This window comes from Polypterus senegalus, chromosome 13 (assembly GCF_016835505.1).
Source record: "Polypterus senegalus isolate Bchr_013 chromosome 13, ASM1683550v1, whole genome shotgun sequence".
NCBI lineage: Eukaryota > Metazoa > Chordata > Cladistia > Polypteriformes > Polypteridae > Polypterus > Polypterus senegalus.
Window position 1 is genome coordinate 101,041,707 of NC_053166.1, and position 23,960 is coordinate 101,065,666.

The 23,960-nt window shown below is 37.6% G+C and overlaps 1 protein-coding gene and 1 long non-coding RNA gene across 2 annotated transcripts in view; one reads left to right on the forward strand and one right to left on the reverse strand.

Moving 5' to 3' along the window:
- Positions 1 to 18,052, reverse strand: part of LOC120542477 — a 57,356-nt gene extending 39,304 nt beyond the window's left edge. Inside the window, exon 1 of the long non-coding RNA XR_005636183.1 lies at positions 17,927 to 18,052. This is a non-coding gene — a long non-coding RNA (uncharacterized LOC120542477). The remainder of the gene's footprint in view (positions 1 to 17,926) is intronic.
- Positions 1 to 23,960, forward strand: part of arhgef3l (Rho guanine nucleotide exchange factor (GEF) 3, like) — a 285,898-nt gene that overhangs the window by 189,995 nt on the left and 71,943 nt on the right. Inside the window, exons 5-7 of the mRNA XM_039774983.1 lie at positions 8,560 to 8,667; positions 13,077 to 13,238; positions 16,726 to 16,788. Coding sequence (XP_039630917.1) covers positions 8,560 to 8,667; positions 13,077 to 13,238; positions 16,726 to 16,788 — 333 coding nt within the window. The remainder of the gene's footprint in view (positions 1 to 8,559; positions 8,668 to 13,076; positions 13,239 to 16,725; positions 16,789 to 23,960) is intronic.

Sequence of the window (23,960 nt, forward strand, 5' to 3'; positions counted from 1 at the left end):
TTTTCATGGTGGACGCGGTTGGTGTCGAAACCAAAAAGAATAATGAAAAGTCAACGTGGCTTAGACGTGCATGTGGACTCCTTGCACAGACGAAAGGGGCTAACTGGGTGGTCGGTGAGTTTTTAAGGCCAGGGCACATGGGTAGGCAGTGTGAATGCGTAGAGAGCGAGGGAAGATGCGGGCCGGTGAAAAAGGAGTGTTGGTGGGCAGGAAAACGACTTCCGTGTTCCTGCAGGAGCATCTAAGAAGACGCATGTTTGTCGCGGATGCGAATTGCTGTATGTAGTGTGTAAAACAGTTTGCTATGGTGCAAGCGGTCATGCGTTGTAACCGAAAACTCGTAGACTGCTTACTTCATTGTGTTTTAACCTCAGTTGTAAAGGAATGTTTTAAGGATCCCATGGGATACCCCTCGCAAACCGTTTCACACGCTGCATATGGCGATTCACCTCCGCGAGAAACATGCCTCTATGAACAGTCAACGTAGCTCGGAGGTGCATGACATGAACATGGCATTAACCTGACCTGCACCGCATGTGGCCTCCACGACAGACGAATATAAATGACGCCACTTTTTCTGTGTCCTCGCGTCCGACTTGGTGGGCGTGGCCCTGCGAAGTTGTCGCCATATCCAATGGTCTTGGAGTTGGTGGGTGGCTCCTTCCTGCGCGCCATAGGTGTCTCACTTGTCGGCGGCTTAGTGAATCCACGCCCCTTCCGCGTGCTTTTCATGGTTGTCTTACCTTAGTGAATTATATATACAGATTTTTAAACAAGAATACAAGAAAAGTTAACTAGCCATCATTTTAGAAATACATCAGATAAGATAACCAGTCTCACTTTGAAAATAGGCCCTAGGCTTTCAAAGTAAAAAATACAGCATAGAACAGAACAAAGTGCTTCAAATAAGAACATGCCAGCAAGTATGGCAATAGGGAAAACCAGTGTAAGCAAAAGAGAACACAGTAAAAACTTTGTTTTTGATGGAATAAGTCTAACCAATCTATAATTTAAAAAAAACAGAAAAGCGTACAACAATAAAGAAATAAATAACTTTTTTCTGGAGGCTTATTCTTTTCTATTTTTTAAGCATGATGGGGAGGCTTTTCTTAACGAACAAGAGCATCTCTGCCTTGTCGCAGAAAATTCTGTTTCTCTTTTCATTAATCACATTAGAAGCCAAACTGAATAATCTGTCGCTGTCCACTCTAGTACATGGGGCTGAGAGGAACTTGCGTGCTACTTTGGCAATGGTAGGAAACCGACTCCAGTTGTTGTTCCAGTATTTCAGTGGATTTTCATTCCTCGGGACTGGTGCTTCAGAAATGAATCCCTGCACCTGCTGAGTAGCATGCATACATTTACAGTATTATATTCTGCGTCATCTTTCATATCTAAAAAGATAGATCTGCATTTTGGCTTTTACCGGGGCTGTCAGATTAAGATTAGAATCCTTACAATAAAAATAAGTATATAGCATTTGAATTGAATGCATGTCTGTATTGTAATTTGCTGTTTTTTGAAATATTTTATTATTAATATTTTGCTTTTCATTGTAGATCATGATCTGCTTACAAGTTGCTCATTATTGCTTAAGAGACTCAGGTGAAAATAGTGGCTTCCATGAATGTGATTGGCTCTCACACAAAAAGCAACATAAGACACACACCGCACTGACACTTTCTAAAGACAATGTTCAAAAGAAAAACAAACAAAATTGTCAGTGATTGCTTAAACAAAGTAAATGCAGTAATTTTTTTTTCCCCTTATATCCCTGTGCCTAATTTTTTACAGTAAATAAGCTGAAGCACTGTGACCCTTTAAGTGTTTAACAAATGAAACAAGTGTATTAAACGTGTTACTTTGTTCAGGTCTTTTAAGTATTTTGTGTATTATAATCAATTATTAGAAGACAGCATTTTTCAGAGTAACAAAAAAATGTAAAATGAGTTTGTGTTTATTTATGAAACAATTTAGTTAACACGCACGGAACAAAAATATGAAGCAAAGAAGCATAGGCTAAAGTTGGCTCAGTCGCTTGATGAAAACTAGCGATCTTTAAAATGGGTGTGTTTAACACAGAAGATGCCGACCGTTTAACTAATGACTAAACAATATGGGTTAACAATTTAGAAACGTACAGGCTGATCCTAAAAAGTTACGTGCAAAAAAATCGATCTGTAAAATCCCAAAGTAGTGTCCAGTAACATGAAGCCAAAGTTCGTGCGAGGCAAAACCAACGTACCGCTCTTTTACATTCGATTACCGTTTTTAGATTTTTTATACATTCGAATTGTTAGAATAGTGATATTCTATCCGACAGCCCTAGTTATTTACTTAAAAGAATGTTGTAAAGAGCTCCACAGAGCTGCTTTTTTTATTTAAACTCACCTCCGTTGTCATCTGGCTGTTTTCCCGGGGCATGTGTTCTCTTCAAGAATTTCGTTGTACATTTCAAAGAGCGTGCATGCCACCTCGCCATTTATCTTGGCCCTTTTCTGTTGTGGACCATCTATATGTGATTCACTCGTTTGCATTTCGTTCGATGCAAGTTCCATCTAAGCTTGCAAAATTTTTAGTGCCAGTGATTTTACAACTGCATCGAAATAGCGGTCTTTGTATCTCAGGTCTACAACAGTGGCAACACAGTACATGGATTCTGTGTTAATATCAATGAAACGATTGTTTACAGCATCCAAGAGAGCGCTTTTACTGGTTTTGACTCCGAAGTCAGTACGAGCGCTTTTAATCCGCAGTTGTTATAAAGCATTAACTGACGGAATAAAGTTAGAAGCCAAGGCTTCAGAATGGAAATTTCTTTTGTCAGTTGTTGAAATGGTGCAAGGAGTGTGATTATGTTCTCAATCAAACCCCACTGATTAGGCGTTAGTGTTGCAGGTAATTCAAAATCTGAGGCATAAGCCCCAAAGGCTCTTTTCTGCTCCAGCAAGCTTTGCAGCATATACAGTGGGATGCAAAAGTTTAGGCAACCTTGTTAATAGTCATTATTTTCCTGTATAAATCGTTGGTTGTTACGATAAAAAATGTCAGTTAAATATAGCATATAGGAGACACACACAGTGATATTTGAGAAGTGAAATGAAGTTTATTGGATTTACAGAAAGTGTGCAATAATTGTTCAAACAAAATCAGGCAGGTGCATAAATTTGGGCACCACAAAAAAGAAATGAAATCAATATTTAGTAGATCTGCCTTTTGCAGAAATTACAGCCTCTAAACACTTCCTGTAGGTTCCAATGAGAGTCTGGATTGTGGTTGAAGGTATTTTGGACCATTCCTCTTTACAAAACATCTCTAGTTCATTCAGGTTTGGTGGCTTCTGAGCATGGACAGCTCTCTTTAATTCACACCACAGATTTTCAATTATATTCAGGTCTGGGGACTGAGATGGCCATTCCAGAACGTTGTACTTGTTCCTATGCATTAATGCCTTAGTGGACTTTGAGCAGTGTTTCGGGTCATTGTCTTGTTGAAAGATCCAGCCCCGGCGCAGCTTCAGCTTTGTCACCGATTCCTGTACATTGGTCTCCAGAATCTACTGATACTGAGTGGAATCCATGCGTCCCTCAACTTTGACAAGATTCCCAGTCCCTGCACTGGCCACACAGCATGATGGAACCACCACCATATTTTACTGTAGGTAGCAGGTGTTTTTCTTGGAATGCTGTGTTCTTTTTCCTCCATGCATAACGCCCCTTGTTATGCCCAAATAACTCAATTTTAGTTTCATCAGTCCACAGCACCTTATTCCAAAATGAAGCTGGCTTGTCCAAATGTGCTTGAGCATACCTCAAGCGGCTCTGTTTGTGCTGTGGGCAGAGAAAAGGCTTCCTCTGCATCACTCTCACATACAGCATCTCCTTGTGTAAAGTGCGCCGAATGGTTGAACGATGCACAGTGACTCCATCTGCTACAAGATGATGTTGTAGGTCTTTGGTGCTGGTCTGTGGGTTGACTCTGACTGTTCTCACCATTCGTCGCTTCTGTCTATCCGAAATCTTTCTTGGTCTGCCACTTCGAGCCTTAACTTGAACTGAGCCTGTGGTCTTCCATTTCCTCAATATGTTCCTAACTGTGGAAACAGACAGCTTAAATCTCTGGGACAGCTTTTTTTATCCTTCTCCTAAACCATGATGGTGAACAATCTTTGTCTTCGGGTCATTTGAGAGTTGTTTTGTGACCCCCATGTCACAAGAGAGACATTTTCTCTTCAGAGAAAATTAAAGGAGGAGGGAAACTTACAATTGACCCCCTTAAATACTCTTTCTCATTATAGGATTCACCTGTGTATGTAAGTCAGGTGTCACCGAGCTTTCCAAGCCAATTTGAGTTCCAATAATTAGTTCTAAAAGTTTTGGAATCAATAAAATGACAACGGTGCCCAAATTTATGCACCTGCCTGATTTTGTCTGAACAATTATTGCACACTTTCTGTAAATCCAATAAACTTCATTTCATTTCTCAAATATCACGGTGTGTGTCTCCTATCTATAATAATAAAAGGCAAAGCCCTCACTCACTCACTCACTGACTCATCACTAATTCTCCAACTTCCCGTGTGGGTGGAAGGCTGAAATTTGGCAGGTTCATTCCTTACAGCTTCCTTACAAAAGTTGGGCAGGTTTTATATCGAAATTCTATGCGTAATGGTCATAACTGGAAGCAGTTTTCTCCATTTACTGTAATGGAGATGAGCTTCAACGCGTTGGGGGCGGAGTTTCGTGTGACATCATCACGCCTCCCACGTAATCACGCAGTACATAGAAAACCAGTAAGACCTCAAAAAAGCGCTGAAGAAAACATGCATTATATAATTGAGAAGGCAGCGAAACAATAAGAAGCGAGCGAGTGACATATACAACCATATTCATGAGTTCTGCTACTTCGGAAACAAAGCATGATGTAAACCTACACTTTAAATTAAGTTCATAGACAGGCTGCCACTGGCATTTGTAATTTAGTGCCTGCCCATATAAGGCCGTCCGTCAGCGGCAATCCAATAGCAAACTGCCACGGGTAAATATTCACGGGTGAAGGACTGTGCTTATGGAGAGGAAGATGAGATGGTCAGGGTGGTGTTTGACACAAACTCAGCGAAACTGCAAGAGAAAGTTTTAAGTGCCAGGACTAAGGTAACATTAAATACAGCCATGGACATAGCAGGAGATGGCACCAGCACAGCTGGGAACCTTCGATGCATGTACACCGAGTGGCTCACGTGAACTGACGCGAGTGCACAGATAAAAGCAACAGTTCCAAAGAGCTGAACAAAAACCGAATTACACAATTGAAAAGGCAGCAAAAAATATGAAGCGTCTCATACATACAAGCATATTCATAAATCCAACTACTGCGGAAGCAAAGCACACGTTGGAAAAAGTCAATGTCCCGCTAAAGGAAGACAGTGTAAAAAAAACCCGTGCATGCAGTGTGTCAGGTCTCAGATAAAGAAGAAGACGAACTGTTTATTGATGCAGTAAGAAACGAATCGATGAATGAAACCTGTCATCTTTACAACGATTGACAAACACGGAATGTAACTTGAACACAACACATCCTACAAATACGAACCTGATTGAATGAAATAATGATAATCAAATCCTTGATGACAGCAACACTCAATAACACTCAAAAAAACAATTACTGTATATTGACAGTCCTGTTAAGTTATTTTTAAAATGTTCCCTTTTCTTTTTCTAGCTTTTTTAACACACTACTTCTCCGCGGGTATATGTGTGTGTGTGTGTGTGTGTATATATATATACACATATACATATACATATACATATACCTCTATCTATATCTATATATCTATATCTATATATATATATCTCTATATCTCTATATATCCCGATCTACATACTCGAATAATGGATACTTTATTCGCCATCAATGATTGTTTTGGTAAAGCCATACTCAGTGTATTCATTAGATGAACGGTAAAAAGTAAGGCGAGGGAGGATGACTTATTGAGGCATGCAGGCTGTAGTGTTGCGTCAACTCTATCTGAATTGCGCGATCACATTTGAAAAAATATATCTTTTCAAGTTCTATTTAGTCCATATGTGTCAAACTCAAGGGCAGAGGGCCACATCCGCCCCGTGTAATTATATCCGGCCCGCAAGATCATTTTATATACTGTATTATTGTTATTAAAGCCCGGTATATGAAGCGCTGGTAACACAATAAACTACAGATCCCATAATGCAGCGCTTCAGCTGCCTTGCCGAACACTTACCGCGTTAATCAAGTCTACCTTATGATGCTGCAAGTTATTGCAAAGCTAGCTCACACGATGCTGAAGAGAAAAGTTGATTCTGAAAATAGAGCCTTTAAAAACCGATGGGAGGCTGAGTATATGTTTACTGAACCCGTGTGTCTCATTTGTGGAGCTAATGTGGCTGTAATTACAGAATTTAATCTAAGACGGCACTACGAGACAAAACATCAGGGTAACCTGAATGCAATTCAGAAGATACAGAAAACAGCATAATTAAATAAGAATCTGACACTTCAGCGGACGTTTTAACCGTGCACAATCACAAAGTGATTTCAAGTGAAGCTGCTTTTATGGGAGACACAAATGCACCAGTTCACCTTGCCCCACTTTCCCTGTTGCCCAGTAATGTTAAACCAAGTCGTCACTACGGTGTTCCCAAATACGCACTTTGCTGATAAACTGAGCGCATTGCGCACTGAGTTTGACGGCGCTTTGGTGACTTTGAAGAACAAAAAAAGTCCATCTACATGCGGCTCGAACCTTGTGCATGTTTGATAGCACATATCTGTGTGAGAAGCTCTTCTCAGTGATAAAGACTAACAAAACAGCACACAGGAGTCGCCTAACTGATGAGCACCTGCAATCCATCCTGAGAATCTCCACAACACAGAACCTCACACCAAACAGAAACGAACTTGTTGCCAAAAAAGATGCCAGGCGTCCAGCTCTAAAATGACATATGAGCAAAGACAACTGAATGATTTGATTTGTTATTGCTGAAAGGAACACATTTTATTTATATTTCCAGGTTTTGTTATGCAGCATGTTCATATTTGAATTTGTATAATTTTGACAGGATATATTTTTATGGAGAGCAAAATCTTTTGGGATATTTAAAATTTAAGTTTATTTTTTATGTAAAATTACATAAGAGTAAAGAAATTTGAATCTTTGTTCTTTTAATGTTTACTTTATTTCTAACTTGTATAATTTAGACAGGATATATTTTTATGGAGAGCAAAATATTATAAGTTGTTTAAGGTTTGAGTTGATTTATTCAGGAATAATATTCCTGTCTGTTTTTACCATTCCTACCAAAGATATTTCTGTCGACTAAATAAAAATTCCTTCTATTTAAAATTTAAATAGAACTTGAACAAATACGATAGTTCATAATATCCACGCAGACTTGCACGTAAGAGCGGGTGTCATCCGTTTTAACAAACAGCGTATTGTACTGATACGAAATAGCTGTGTGTGTATATATGTAGATTTGTATGTATATGTGTGTGTATGCAACGTTGCGTGCATTGTCTCGTAATACTACATGAACATTCTCTTTGGGTATTTTTCATGTTTCAAACATTCTTTTAAACGCCATGTGTGATCCAGAGCATTATTGAGCGTGCAAGATTGCTTTCTGCAATTCAAACTTGCGGTCGATCTACTCAGTAGTTAAACTAAGCATATTAATAGCACTCGTATCAGATGTCCATATATCAGTGGTAAAGCTTATGGCTGTGTCATCTTTAGCAAGGAGTTTGTGGACATGACTTTCCACAATCTTATGTAACTCTGGAAGCGCTATGTCAGAAAAATAACGGCGACTGGGTATCTGGTAACGAGGCCAGAGCAATAAATTCCATTACTTCTGCAGTAATTGTTTGAGCTTTAGGGTTATCTTTATCACATATCTTTGATTTCTCAAGTAACTGATCAACGCATTGAGCTACTGTAGTTTTTGATTTTGTGCGCGGTGGCGCAGGATTCTCCTCTTTTGCTCTAAGGAATTCTGTATATTTGTCAGGATGGCGTGCCTTCAAGTGTGTAATTAAGTTGGTGGTATTGAAATTTCGCACTTTGGTCCCTCCACACAAAACATTAGTCGAACAAGTGTTGCAAATGGCATATTTTATGTTGCTCTCACTTTAAAAAAAACTTTCACACTGCAGACATTTTCGCACAGTAGCCCACAAACGTCTGGCACATCCGGAACACAGTGAATGCGTCATCAATATCGGTTCGAATTATCGGTCCAATTTAGTCATCGGTCCGATGCCGATAAAATTATTTTAACCCATTATCTGCCCATAAAGATATAAATCCGATATTATCGTGCATCCCTAGTTTGGACCTCAGCACCTATATTTTCCAAACACAAGAACAGTATTTTTGCAAAATTTAGATGTGAAATTATATAGTTATCAGAAAGTACATAACCAGCCATACATTCACATTACTTAAATATTTGATTTATCTTATGGAAACATCTAGCATTTATTTAACAGGTTCAAAATCTTAACTTATTGTTTCTAAAGGAGCCAAGCAACAAGAAAGTTAAACCATTCTCTAAGGGAACAGGCCTAGCAAGTTTAATGGGACCAGTGAAATCCACGTCACTCAAGAGGATTGGACAATCTATTCAGGTATGATTAACCTTTGTGCATTAATTATGCATGCCTTCCTCCAGGCATTGACAAGTCTAGAGTTTATCAATTCTTTGAGACTTCTTTCTAGTGCATCCTCATTCAGGAAGCTTAAAAACCTTTGAAAAGGTTTGAGACTTGAAGAGCAGATGATCTTCTTGTACAGTGCAGCATACTAAGTATGGGCTCAGAGCACTTATTTATATTTACAGATATAATATGACAAACTGTAAGTTGGAAGCCTGTCTTTCATTGAGTTCTTTATTTTCATTATATATATTTCCCTTTGGAAAGTGTGGACTATGTTTTAAATTATATTATAGATTAAATATACCCTACACTGATATTCATTAAAAACATCAAAAAACACCGTGCAATAATCCCCACTGACCTACAGGAAATTCATTGATCCATTGCAAGGTTACCAGAAGCCATAGTCTATCTAGATACATGCAGGTGTAAAACAGAAATAACCCCTGGATAGAATGTCAGCCCTTCACATTGTACATTCATTTAGGGACTAATCCTCACTCATATGTCAATAAATAACAAGAAACATGGGATTGTAAAGAGCCAGAGTCTATTTCTGCAGCATTCAGCACAAGGCAAGAAGCAAAGTTGGAGACAATGCCAGGGTTCCCTCAATACACACTCATATCTATGACATAACTTAAGTGTAACATTTTGCTTCAAGCATGAATTCTCATGTGACAATACAATTACTACTACAACAATGACTGCAGGGACACTTTAAAAATCTTCAATCAAACTAACAAGCATCACTCTGGGATAAAACCTGGGGAAAATACAGAGACCGAGAATATAGAAACTCTTTATAAACTTTGACTGTGCTGGAAACCAAACACAAGTCTCTGGAGAATCTTTGACCAGTATGCCACTGATCCACCTAGAAATGTGCATATAAATGCATACTTGTTTTGGGGTGCCATTTGTAAAATGGTATACTTGTAAATGTAAATTATTTTACAAAACATGCCAAATGTAAAAATTCTCTTTTTCCCCCCAATGTGTTCATTTTTGATCTGTAAAATGTAAAAAGACTTGTTTAAATTGCAAATTCTTAACCTAAGTGGTACATGCCCCTACTAAATCGTAACTATCTTACTTAAAGGTTAAGTATCCAATTTAAATGCAAGTGCAATATTTAACCATTTAAGTGGGGATTTACTATTTAGCTGGGGTATTTTCCATTTAGATTAAATATTTGCCATTTAACGATGCAAGTTCACATTTTACGTATCAAAAATCCACATATTTGAGAAAAAGAGAATTTATTGTTGGCATGCTTTAAATGTACAAGAAACGATGGTAGAAAACTAAGTGCACCATTTTACAAACACCACCCCATATACTTAGTGTACTTCCAAAAAAAAAACAACTATTTGCAGATTAGAATTTGCAATGATCCACAGGGTAATGGATGGTTCTCCTATTGTTTTATGCTGCTTTCACAATCTAGATGCAATGCTTGGCTAGAGATGGAAACAGAGTGAATTCTTGGACTGAGATGTACAGTTTAATAATTGTGACAGAGGGCTTTATGCTTTTTTCTACAAGGATTTTGCTTGATTCCGTACTCATGAGAGTAATGACCCTATAAATATACACATGTGACAGTACATCAACTACTTCTACTTTTATGAATAAAAAATTGCTAAGCTGGAAAGAAGGGCACAACAAAGTATAACAAGACACAGAGAGGATGGGATGTAGGGAGGTTGGACAGAGAGAAGCATTTGATGGCAAGGATGTGAAAATGACAGGAATGAAATATGCTGTAAATATACTAAATGCTTTGAATGGGTTACAGGCTTTGGCACATGGAGTAGAGAAAGTGAAGGGCAATCTGGATGGCTTTGTGATTACTATAAAACCATTAAGTATCTTCCTCCTATTCCCTTAAACTATTTAATCTAATTCATTATTATGGGGGACCAGAACTTATCTTAAGACCATAGGGTGCAAGGTAAGATGCCAGCCTAAGAAAACATGCTGATACAAAAACACACTCAAGATTTTCCAATCATACCATACTGCATGTTTTCTGGAGTGAAGGAAAACTGTAGTAAAGTGACTGGTTTTCTAGTAATAAATTCTTTATATGTAGCAAATTACAAACCTTAGCTGTAGACCGAATTAGGAACTGTTTAAAAAGGTATAGATAATTGTGAATCTATTATACACATCAGTTTGAGATGTCACTGCACAGAACCCATTCTTTTGGCATCATACACTTCTACAATAACTAGTCATGAAGTTGAGCAACAAAGCTGATGGCTAATGTAATATATTAAGAAAAGAAATCAGTGCAAAGAAGGAGAGTTGGGAATGAGAACGCCAAGCCAGAAAAAGTTCTTCTATTGTGCTGACTTGGAGATGTAATGCTATGGTTAAAATAATTCCATCTAAATAGAATAAATTAAATGATCAAGCTTGAAAGCAATTGAGCTGCCGAACCCTGAAACATCATTCTCATCATTACTAGTTTAACAGCCATTTACTGTGTTGGTCAGCTGCCAGCAAATCTACGCACAGGAGAAATTGTTTTTACTTTCTCATATACGAAGTATAGAGAAGGTATAGTAACCATGAAAAAAAATTCAACCTTGATATTTTGATGAATCTTAACATTATAGACTAACCAGTGTCAAACAATTCTGTTTTTTGGAATACTGTGTGCGTGTGTCTGTGTGTATACACGATAACTCAAAAACACAACTAGATAGATGGATGAAGTTTGGCATGTGGTTGTTACACCATAATTGCAGATCTGTATTAACTTTTGGGCCAAATCCATCACCCGGAAGTGGTACTTTACCTGAACACATACTCAATGTTTTTTTTTTTAATTTATGCTGCAGAGTCCGATTTATTCAAATTCACTTTTATAATAATTGTTCAATATATTATTAATTTGATTTGTTGTTGATAGTTCCTTAATGTACATAATATAAAAATATAATCATTGTCTTGCGGTTTACTCTTCAAATATCCATCCCCATATCGGAGTATACAAGAAAGTTGAGGGGAGACCACTCCCAGTTTTTGAAAATAAAATTCCACTAATCGAGATACTGACTAGGTCATCATACAAGATCAGCATATTGTTACTGACCAATCACTTCTGCTTTAAAAAATTGTTTAACAATGAAGCGATGCAAACAAAGGTAGAGCCTGACAAGTGATGAAAAACTACTAATGGGTTTTTGTATTTACTCCATATTTATTAATTTCTCATTTTTAGTTCATATTCAAAACTCAATACCTGATATTGTGAAAGTAAATCATTAGCAGAATTATATTTTAAAATATCTGTCTTCCTTTTTTCAATGTTTTTCTCTCTCTCAAAATAGATAGTTGAAATATCATATCCTTTTTGTTTTTAACATCAGCCATAACATACATATTGCATACCAGGGATTTTTCCTGCCTTGCATCCAAACCTGCTGCGGTAGGCTGCAGGTTCCCTGCAATTCTAGCCAGGATAAACAGGTTTAGATAATGTATATGTTGTTCTTAATCTCAGATGCTGTCTCTGTTTTGTGCCTGTCCATACTCTTATTCCCTGCTCTTGCACTGCTCATTACGGGTTTACTGTTCATATGGTGGGCTATTCAAGACTCACTACCCCCAACCTTGACACGGCATGCTTGTTGTTCTTTGTTTCCCTTCAATACAGCTAAGTGGGGTCTGCACACTGATTCAAGTATAAGAGCCCTGTTCTTCCTAAGCCCCTGTGATTTTCAAGAAAAAAATATTATAAAAAATTGTGTAAAATCGTTCATATTCAGTGTATAGTTTTGATTATTCTTGTTTATATCAGACAAAAACAAAACCAAACAGTATAGTAAGCTTCCACTAACATTAAACTTATATCCAAATCTGTTAAGTGTACAGTTCTGTCTGATTGTGACACAAAACTAGGCGCTCCATGCCATAATTACTAAAGAGCTAGAGATATACAATATTAATTATATAAATATATAAGAAATGTCTGTGAAATAAAAACTAAAAATACATGAAGGAAAACTAAAACTAAAACTAATTTCCAAGTAAGGTCACAGAAAATATAGAAATAAAAACGAATATAAAAAGGCAAAACTATAATAACCTTGGTAAGTACCATTTCAAGGTCAAGACAGTTAAAATGGTCATCAAAATGTCATCTGTGCTCAATAATTCTACTACTGACATATTCAAGAAAAATAATGTGTAAAACATAACAGCAGATCACAAAACCTAAAAAAAGGTGCCAAGAACAGCCACATCAACTCTTATGGGAGTATCTCTGTTTTTCAAGGCCCCTTCTCATATTCCTAAATGCTTTACAAATAAAAAGCTAAATATTTCTTTACGAGGGTTGTCTTTTTTTTTTTTTTTTAATATAGAGGTCAATCAGTTTCAAAACTGAAGCTCGTCCCTTTCCTGCACCTCCATTGAGACAGAGACCCAAGAACTCTACAACAGTTAAACGTAGAAACAGTTTGCTCTGGTCAGACACAGTAGAAATAACTGAGGAACTGTCCATGAAGGAGATCAAACGACAAGAGGTATCAGTAATTAACCATATGCTTTATTGGTAATATAAACCAGAGATGTATTCTGACATTTATGATTCAGAAATGTTTGCCAAGCAAGTAAGGTGCTGGAATATTTGATGCCAAACACCCGAGTGCCACATTTCAGAAGCAATAATCAGAATCAAATGTGAGTGAAAAAAAGAACATCTCTCTATACATATGTAATATAAACTGCTCAAAAAAATTAAAAGAACACTTTGAAAATGTATCAGATCTCAATGGGGAAAAAAATCCTGCTGGATATCTATACTGATATGGACTTGGTAATGTGTTAGGAATGAAAGGATGCTACATCGTTTGATGGAAATTAAAATTAAACCTACAGAGAGCTGAATTCAAAGACACCAGGAATATCAAAGTGAAAGAATGATGCGGAAGGCAAGTCCATTTTACCAAAATTTCATTGCAGCAATTCAATCATACTCAGTAGTTTGTATGGCACCCACCTGTTAAACCATTCCTGAAACTGCTACTTAACTGATCAGATCAGTATCCCATAAGTTTCATTGACTTGATGCTATACTTTGATTAAAAAGTGTTTAATTTTTTTGAGCAGTATATAAATATATTGTGAATTTCCCCTTGGTATTAATAAAGTATCTATCATTGGTTGGGCATAGTGTCATGTGGAGTCCACAAGAGGGCTGGAATGTCTATTTAACAGCAGAAACAAGAAGCACAAAGAAAGAGGTACAGTGGTGTGAAAAACTATTTGCCCCCTTTCTGATTTCTTATTCTTTTGCATGTTGATCAAAAACATTGTGTGACAAACACATTTAACCATTAGTCAAATATAACACAAGTAAACACAAAATGCAGTTTTTAAAATGATGGTTTTATTATTTAGGGAAAAAAAAAATCCAAACCTACATGGCCCTGTGTGAAAAAGTAATTGCCCCCTGAACCTAATAACTGGTTGGGCCACGCTTAGCAGCAATAACTGCAATCAAGCGTTTGTGATAACTTGCAATGAGTCTTTTACAGCGCTCTGGAGGAATTTTGGCCCACTCATCTTTGCAGAATTGTTGTAATTCAGCTTTATTTGAGGGTTTTCTAGCATGAACCGCCTTTTTAAGGTCATGCCATAGCATCTCAATTGGATTCAGGTCAGGACTTTGACTAGGCCACTCCAAAGTCTTCATTTTGTTTTTCTTCAGCCATTCAGAGGTGGATTTGCTGGTGTGTTTTGGGTCATTGTCCTGTTGCAGCACCCAAGATCGCTTCAGCTTGAGTTGACGAACAGATGGCCGGACATTCTCCTTCAGGATTTTTTGGGAGACAGTAGAATTCATGGTTCCATCTATCACAGCAAGCCTTCCAGGTCCTGAAGCAGCAAAACAACCCCAGACCATCACACTACCACCACCATATTTTACTGTTGGTATGATGTTCTTTTTCTGAAATGCTGTGTTCCTTTTACGCCAGATGTAACGGGACATTTGCCTTCCAAAAAGTTCAACTTTTGTCTCATCAGTCCACAAGGTATTTTCCCCAAATGTCTTGGCAATCATTTAGATGTTTCTTAGCAAAATTGAGACGAGCCCTAATGTTCTTTTTGCTTAACAGTGGTTTGTGTCTTGGAAATCTGCCATGCAGGCCGTTTTTGCCCAGTCTCTTTCTTATGGTGGAGTCATGAACACTGACCTTAATTGAGGCAAGTGAGGCCTGCAGTTCTTTAGACGTTGTCCTGGGGTCTTTTGTGACCTCTCAGACAAGTCGTCTCTACGCTCTTGGGGTAATTTTGGTCGGCCAGCCACTCCTGGGAAGGTTCACCACTGTTCCATGTTTTTGCCATTTGTGGATAATGGCTCTCACTGTGGTTCGCTGGAGTCCCAAAGCTTTAGAAATGGCTTTATAACCTTTACCAGACTGATAGATCTCAATTACTTCTGTTCTCATTTGTTCCTGAATTTCTTTGGATCTTGGCATGATGTCTAGCTTTTGAGGTGCTTTTGGTCTACTTCTCTGTGTCAGGCAGCTCCTATTTAAGTGATTTCTTGATTGAAACAGGTGTGGCAGTAATCAGGCCTGGGGGTGGCTATGGAAATTGAACTCAGGTGTGATACATTACAGCTAGGTTATTTTTTAACAAGGGGGCAATTACTTTTTCACACAGGGCCATGTAGGTTTGGATTTTTTTTTCCCTAAATAATAAAAACCATCATTTAAAAACTGCATTTTGTGTTTACTTGTGTTATATTTGACTAATGGTTAAATGTGTTTGATGATCAGAAATATTTTGTGTGACAAACATGCAAAAGAATAAGAAATCAGGAAGGTGGCAAATAGTTTCACACCACTGTATGTAAGGGCTAGCATATCCAGGTAACAAAGGGTCCAAAATGCACAATATGACTGAAACATATGGACTTACCATATTCCACTAAACAGGCATTTTATTGTGCTGGTTTATATATAGTATGAAGAGGTTTTGTAGTTATCAAGATGTAGATAGTTAGATACTTTATTAATCCCAAGGGGAAATTCACATAATCCAGCAGCAGTATACCGATACAAAGAAACAATATTAAATTAAATAGTAATAAAAATGGGGAAGAAAAAAAAAAAAAACCTAGTTGCATGGGCTATTAGGAAGCAAAACACCCTGTATTTGTACTGGATGCTACAGTAAATAAAAATGTTCCAGTGCATGTGGAAAAAAAGTGATACAAACAAGGCAAAATCAGTCAGAGTTCTAAAGGTTGTGTGACTTTAGGTGACAGAGTTGTCTCCCCTTTTGTAAGAAGAAAGGGCGAGGCTAAATAAGAAAAAAAAGTTTTCGAATCCTCCTTGCAAACTTCTCATGTGGAGTTTTGGTCATGGGTACCAATTGATAGAGAGGCTGGGAAGACTAGCATGAGGCTTATACTCTCCCATCCATCATCTAGGTAACAGTACAGTACAGGGCAAAATGGAAGTCTTAGAAACTGCTTTGTTGATTCAATTACATCAGATTAATAGAAAATTCATGGGTGCTGGGAAAACATGGGGCCACTAAGGATACATCTAGTTTGGTGTTTTTCAAGATAAAGTAAGACTTCCCCAGATCCTCAGAAGTGATTCTGAAGTATCACTTAAACATACTGGATGACCAGAACATCATATGTTACAGCTGAGGGTTGATTTGAAGCGAAGGCCTAACAGGAGAGAGTGAGAGCGGCCAAAACTAACAGACATACAGAAAGAGTGGCTGCACAAAAGGGGGAGCAGCACTTCAGACAGAAGTTTCTAAACCTTTATTGTCAAACTCAAGTTTCATTATGTTGGCTGTTTGTCATCTCCCTGTGTTTATGCCTAATTAATAATTGTACTCACCTATCATAATTTTAACATGCTAACCAGTTTCACAAACAATATTTAAATATTAGGAAGCATTTTAGACAATGTAAACTGGAAATTTTAAATATAAAAAAACACTTCTGTCCATTTAATTATCTTTTTTATTGTTTATTCATAGGTAATATTTGAACTCGCGCAGGGTGAGCAGCAGTTGATTGACGACCTCAGCTTAGTTAAAAAGGTTTGTAATAAATTTAATCTTCAAAATGTAAAATCAAAACAGCTTACCTTAGGCAGCAGATGGTAATGAGAAAAATTATTTTACCGATTATCCAAAAAATGTAAAACTTAAACTGCACCTGACATCTACAAAGCTGCATTCAAAATATAGATAAAACAATATAAATAGTTGACATTTCATTAGTTATGCTGGATGCTTAATACTTTTAAGATAATTAGTAATCCATTTTAGAATGTCTGCAATTCTTCAACTGTGTGCTTTCTTGTACCACAAGTATTATCAACAATTTCTTGCCATCAAGTGTTACTGTATTTTTAATGTGCAGCCAGAAATTGATTTTTTGGGTGGGCCTGTGCAAAGATGGAAGGCCTGGACTATCCTGTATGCATAGAGGCAGCCCACCAACAATTTCTAGTACTCATATAGATAATGAAACAAGAGAAATAATGGAAATTTATTCCATTATTTGTGTCATAGGAGAGATTTTTCCCAATGTATCAGATGGTTGTCAAGGATTTATAATATAATAATCATAGACTGCTTTATTTATCTTGCTATGTGTATTTACTAAAAATATATCCGCGGACATTTGAGACTAAAAACAAACTGTTTAAAATAAATACAGCAGATACAAATTCAAAAGTACCTGTACCTCATGAAATTGGGAATACCAAGATAATTCACACACAGTTTTACTATTTAATCAATGTAGTAATTCTCTCCTTTATTTATTACCCATGTAAAACTGTCTTTGTTTTGTTGTTTGTAAGGTGCCTCAGATAAGTGATTAGCCTTTTATATTATGCAGTAATGTACTAATGATGCAGAATTAGATATTGAACTTGTAGCGGTCAAGAGCCGCCAAGATTCACACCGTCAATGTGACGGTGATTTATTTATTTTAATGGAGAATTACCAGGGACAACCCCAGCCTTGGAACGACACACACACACACACACACACACACACACACAACACTACGACAGAGACCAAATAAAGCACGCTGGGAACCATAAACAATTAAGAATATAATGAAATTAAATGAAAACAATAATACCACTCCTGATCCTTTCGGCGATATTACATTTAACATATAAAACACAATAAACACACAGCATAGTCCATGAAAAAAACAAACCAGATGAAATGAGAGGTGACGAGATTAAGTCCAGTGATCTGTATGATGAAAGGGAAGGGAAAACACAGTCCTACCGGTAGTTGCTGAAAGGGTGACGACGGATGTATTGGTTCAGGAGCGCTCCTTTTTTTGCGGGAAAGCCAATGAAACCAAACACAGTCCTCAGTATACTAGTAGACAGACGATCCAGACCCCAACACACGAATACAATCCAGGACAAAATGATGAATTATGGCAGAATTAACAACTGGCAGGCCTACAGATAAATGCAACATGCAACAACAAAAACAAAACCTTTTTTTCTTCTATTTTCCCCCTGCCCTCCTTTTAACCTCCTTTGACCACCTTTGACCCCAGCAGCCCCTGCAAGGACTGCTGGGAGATGAAGTCCTTACTGTGACTGAACTTAACTGTGGTAATTACCTGTAAATTTTCAATATTGTCTTCTTTACTATTCAAATTTCTGATTTATGTGCTTTCACTGTATTTGTCACATTTTAGTTGTTATACATTAACATTATTTTGGCTTCAAAAACCCTACTAATAACAAAACACTACAAAAGTTAAACAAAAATACTTAAATGTATATGGCACTATTTTAAAAGCTTACATAAAATGCATATCTACTATAATTTCACCTGATTTGGTAGGTCAAGGATCAAGCAGGATGGGTCTAGGCCCACCACAAATAATATTTTCTACCATATAACACATTTTAATAGTCATGGACATACAGAGCAGGATTTTTAGTACAGTGAAACAGTGAAACAACAACCATTTCTATTGTTTACAAAATCACACAAGGAATGCCTAATTGGGCTTTAACAGGCCATGTTTTATGACAGCTCCCAGCCTTGACTCCCTAAGAAGACAAGAAAACCTCCCCAAAAAATTGAAGAAATCTTGGGAAAAGCAATTTAAAGAGGTGCAATGGTTGGAAAAAAATTGGGTAAATACAAAGTACAAATTGATTAAATTTAATCTTTTTCACTGAGCTAAATGCCCAATCTGTCTTTGCCATAAATACAATACAATAGTACAAATACAATACAATAGTACAAAGTGCAAAGTGCAAAATGCAATGAATAGTTTATATCACTCAGTTAATCTCAAAATATCACATATGAGTAACAAATTTGTTCAAATACATCAAAAACAAACTAGAAACTGATTCACAAAAGTGAAAAATAAAAAACATCTGTCCATCAGGTAATTGTAGAACCACTGCCCAATTATAGAAAAGGAGTCAGACAAGCTAAATACATTCAGAGCCTTGGAAACCTCAGTGAACTAGCTGTCTCTTCTCTACTGTCTATTTTACAGCTGAGTCAGGTGATGATAACATGACCCTTCTACCCAATAATTCCAATGCTTCTTTATCTGAGAGGGATTTTTCATAGGCAAGCAAACAACTCAAACATAAGTTTAAGACAAAAAACACTACACTAGGAATTTAAATTTTGTTACAGATCAGTTCAATCAAGACAATTACATTGATAGTTAAGAAAAGAAATTTGCTGCTGCAGGCATCCAAAGTATAATATCTTTAGCTTACATATTACTCCTCAGTCTTTTTTACTCTGTACAGTATAGTACATCACTTTTCAAAGAATTAATTTGATCTGGAAAAGGCATCAAAAATGTTGGTATGTTGTGGTGTGTTGACTATCAACACAAAAAAATGAAAATGCTTTGTTTTCATTTTAATAGCCCAATAGCATCTCATACTTGGCCTTTCATTGTAAATAATCAGATTCTTCAAAATCTGCCAAAATGAAGCTGTTTTGAAATTTAAAAATATACAGTATATCATTGTTTTTAGTTTATTCACTGCAATCTTATATTTACATTAATAGGCAGTCAGTTGGTGTTGTTCTTCAAAATGTTAAAAAATATTATATAACATAGCACGCCTTTAGTGGGACTGCACAACACACTTTTGTCTTCATTTCTGAATCTTGCCTACCTATCAGTGTATAATCATGAAATTTTCATTACATTAATTTGGAGACTTGCACTGCACAGATGCACAGGTACTCTCCTGTGGTTTCATTGTATTTTCTGAAAAGCTATGTTTCTGTATTTTAGCATTAGGATAGCAGACAATGATAGTAAAAAATGTATATTAATTACAGTAGGAATAAGTAAAAATGTACAAAAAATGTTAATTGCTTTGTTTCATATTTAGTTAATGTTTATAACTGTGGAATAGTTAGAAATGTCCCTGGTGCTGAACACATTTAGACAGTTATTCCAGACAGCCTGGACTCAAACATGACAGCTTATAAACACAACAGGTCAGCAAAGGACGCAGTAGCCCTTACACTGTATAGTGCCTTGTTACATCTGTAGAAAAAAAACTCTTAAGTCAGACTACAGCTCTGTCTTCAACTTTGTAATTCCATGCAGACTGATAACCAAACTTCTTGAACTGGGCTTCAGTGCCTCTCTATGCAATTGGATGTTAGACCCCAGCACATATGGATTTATAGACAAAACTCCTCCATGCTGATCCTTAACACTCACACCCTTCAGGGTAGAGTACTGAATCTTCTGCTATACCCTCTGTTCACCCATGACTGTATGGCCAGATACAGCTCCAGTATCTTCATAAAGCTAGTTGATGCTTCCACCATCGTAAGCTTGATCACGGACAATGATGAAAGAGCCTGTCAAGAGGAGATTAGGTAGATAGATAGATAGATAGATAGATAGATAGATAGATAGATAGATAGATAGATAGATAGATAGATAGATAGATAGATAGATAGATAGATAGATAGATAGATAGATAGATAGATAGATAGATACTTTATTATTAACTTTTCACTGAATATTAGCAAGATTGTGGAGATGATTATTCATTTTAGAAAATACCAGGTAAATCACTGTGGAAAGAGTCAACATTTTTAAGTTCCTAGTGGTTATTATCAACAATGATCTTAGGTGAGCATAACATACCACAGCAGTCATCATAAAGATCCATCAGTGACATTTTATTCTCAGATGCTAGAGGAAAGCCTGAATGTCTTCGGCAGCCCTCATCAACATTTAGGAATGTATTGTAGAGTCCATCCTGACACGCTGCATGGTGTTCTGGTATGGCAGCAGTTCAGCTTAGATCCACAAGGCATTGTACAGGGTGATGAAAACAGTACAAATCACCGTTGGGGCACATTGTAGGACATATTTACCAAGCGCTGTCTGAGGGGGGTAAAACAAATCATACAGTAAAAGATCCCCGTTCACCCTGCATGGATATTTTTCTTCCTGCTCCCATCAGGCAGGTGATCTGAAGCTATGAGATATATTATTTACACCCAATTTAAGAACAGTTTCTACCTGCAGGTAATAAAGTTGATCAACTGTCATAAGTAACAAACTGTCTGTAACCAATTGAGTGAATTAAGTGCCACATCTTCTATGATACTAGCATACCCAGTGTTATGATTATTAAAAATACTTCATTTAAGTTTGAGCTGTTTTTTATTTGAGCCTGATGTTTTATGTTGATTATTGTGTCTGCAAGAAACATTATGCAAGTAAGAGTTTCACTGTACATTGTATATGTGACAATATACAGACCGTTACCTTAACCATTATTGAATTTGAAAATAAATTTGCCTTCTAGACATAATTAAGTTTCTCTTAATTATGACATTGAATATTACTGAAAATATTAGTGAAAAGTTAAGTGATTTGTTAATTGTGTTATCCCAGCAATTAATCGTCCAACTGTCCACAGATGCACTCTGTTCACTGGATGCTTGTTTCCCAACAGAAGTTTTGCCAAATAGTTGAATGCCTGTCAGCGTCTTTTTGTCATTCTTTTTTTTCTCACTCTGGGTTCCTTGTGTTGCTGCGACCTAGACATGCTTCCATGCGGCTTCCCTCTGTCGGTAGACCTACAACTGCCGTCTTCTTGTGGAACTGTCTCCTACTACCTGGACGTAATTGTTGCAGTCCTTGTGCCTCACATTGTAACAACCATATACCCTTGTCTGCCAGTGAGCCTGTATGCTCTGTGCGAGTGGTCTTGACAGCGTTCCCAGTGGACCATCCTTCACCCCTGCCTTCTCCTGCCCAGAAGTTTAAATCTGATTCAGTCCCTGCCTAAATTAAACAATAGCGCTTCCAAATTTCCTGGGGTTAGCAAATAATGTAAACACAGGTTAATAAAAAGTATTGTTAGCAACTATCAATGAGCACATATATGCTGATTAAAAATCAATATTCCCAGACATGTTCATTTCCAAGTCAGGTAAATACATTTTCTAAGGAAGGAGCAGTTCTGTTATCACAATTCTGTATTGTTTGTATGTTTAAGGAGTTGAAACTTCAAAGCAGGTGACTCTTTTGCAAGATAGCAAATACCTACTGTACTGTATATCCTGTAGACAGCCATCACAATAATCAGTAAAAGGATTATTCAAGAAATTTGCATTTCAACTTATCACCCGAGTCCCAACAATGGATGCCTATTGCCCCTTCATCTACTGGCCTTTAAATTTAATGTTACATATTTGTTTTGCCTAAGAGAAAAGAAAGAAAAAAAAAATCACCCACTGTACAAAAAATGTTCCCCTCTGAAAATTCTCTTGAATTTGGATTTAACAATCTAATCATCTAATTATGAACCATCACACATTTTTAAATTATCTTTCTGGTATTAGTTGTTATCATCACCTTACATGTAGATCTTTCCAGGTCTAATTTAATATGCTTTGGATAAAATTGGTGTCAACCACATAAGGTGCTGTATTATCATTGTATTTCCCTCTACTTGTCCTTTACCTGTTTCCTCAAGGGTAAGCGTTCTCATCAAGTTCGCTATCGGGTTGGTCTACTGTTGCGCTTTAAGATGAACACACACATACATAGCTATACACATACACACAGACCCTAACCACAACAGTGCCCCATGAATGACGCACACAGACTGTTAACCTCTAGCACTTTAAACCACACAATTGCTTTAGGAATAACACAGCCTGTCACTCAGCACTTCAAGAGACTTACTTATTATCAGCATGAACAACATACAATGTTTTAGTGATATCTCAGACCTAAATATTACTTTTGATCTACAAGAATACATTTAAACATACAAAGGTTCAGCACTCTTGACTATAGGCCATTTATCAGCCAAGAAAATCTTCTTTTCATACCGTTCCAACTATTGAGTGGCGCTCCTCACTCTCAGCCTTATAAATAACTAGCAAAATACCCGTGCTTCGCAGCAGAGAAGTAGTGTGTTAAAGAAGCAATGAAAAAGAAAAGGAAACATTTTGAAAATAACATAACATGAATGTCAATGTAATTGTTTTGTCACTGTTATGAGTGTTTCTGTCATATATATATATATATATAAGCATATATATATTGTGAACGCTGGCCCCGGCACAGACAGACGGACAACATATTTTGCACCCACACACTGTTTATTTACAATATTTATAATATAAAAGTCACGTGCACTCACGAACCCCAGTGCTGCTGGCACTGAATCCCCCAAATTCCAGGGCCCACAGTTTCTGTGCCTTGCTTCCTGGCCGCCTCCTGTCCTCTCTCCAGCTCCGTCAACACTGCCTCCCGACTTCCACTACTGACTGGAGGGAGGCAGCCCCTTTTATGGGAAGCCGGATGGGCTCCAGCTGCTTCCCGGCACTTAACGGTGGCCACACCCTGTGTGGCGGAAGTGCCGCTGCGCACCGGAAGCCGTCCGTGTCTCCCCGGTCGTCTTCCCCTGGCACTTCCTGGTGTGGCGGAAGTGCCGGACTCCCGGGATAAACAGGCACTGGGGCGCCGCCTGGCGGTGGCCACGGGACCCTACAGGGCTGGGCTTCAAAGCCCCCTACCCGAGGCCCCCTGCATAACCAGGACGGACGCCCCCACTCGGTCTGGAGGAGGCACACGCCCTCCTCTGGTCCTCAAGCGTCCCGCCGGGCTCCAGCCCGGCCGAGGACCACACGGGATAAACCCGGCATCGGGGCGCCGCCTGGCGGTGACCACGGGCCCTTACAGGGTAGGGCTT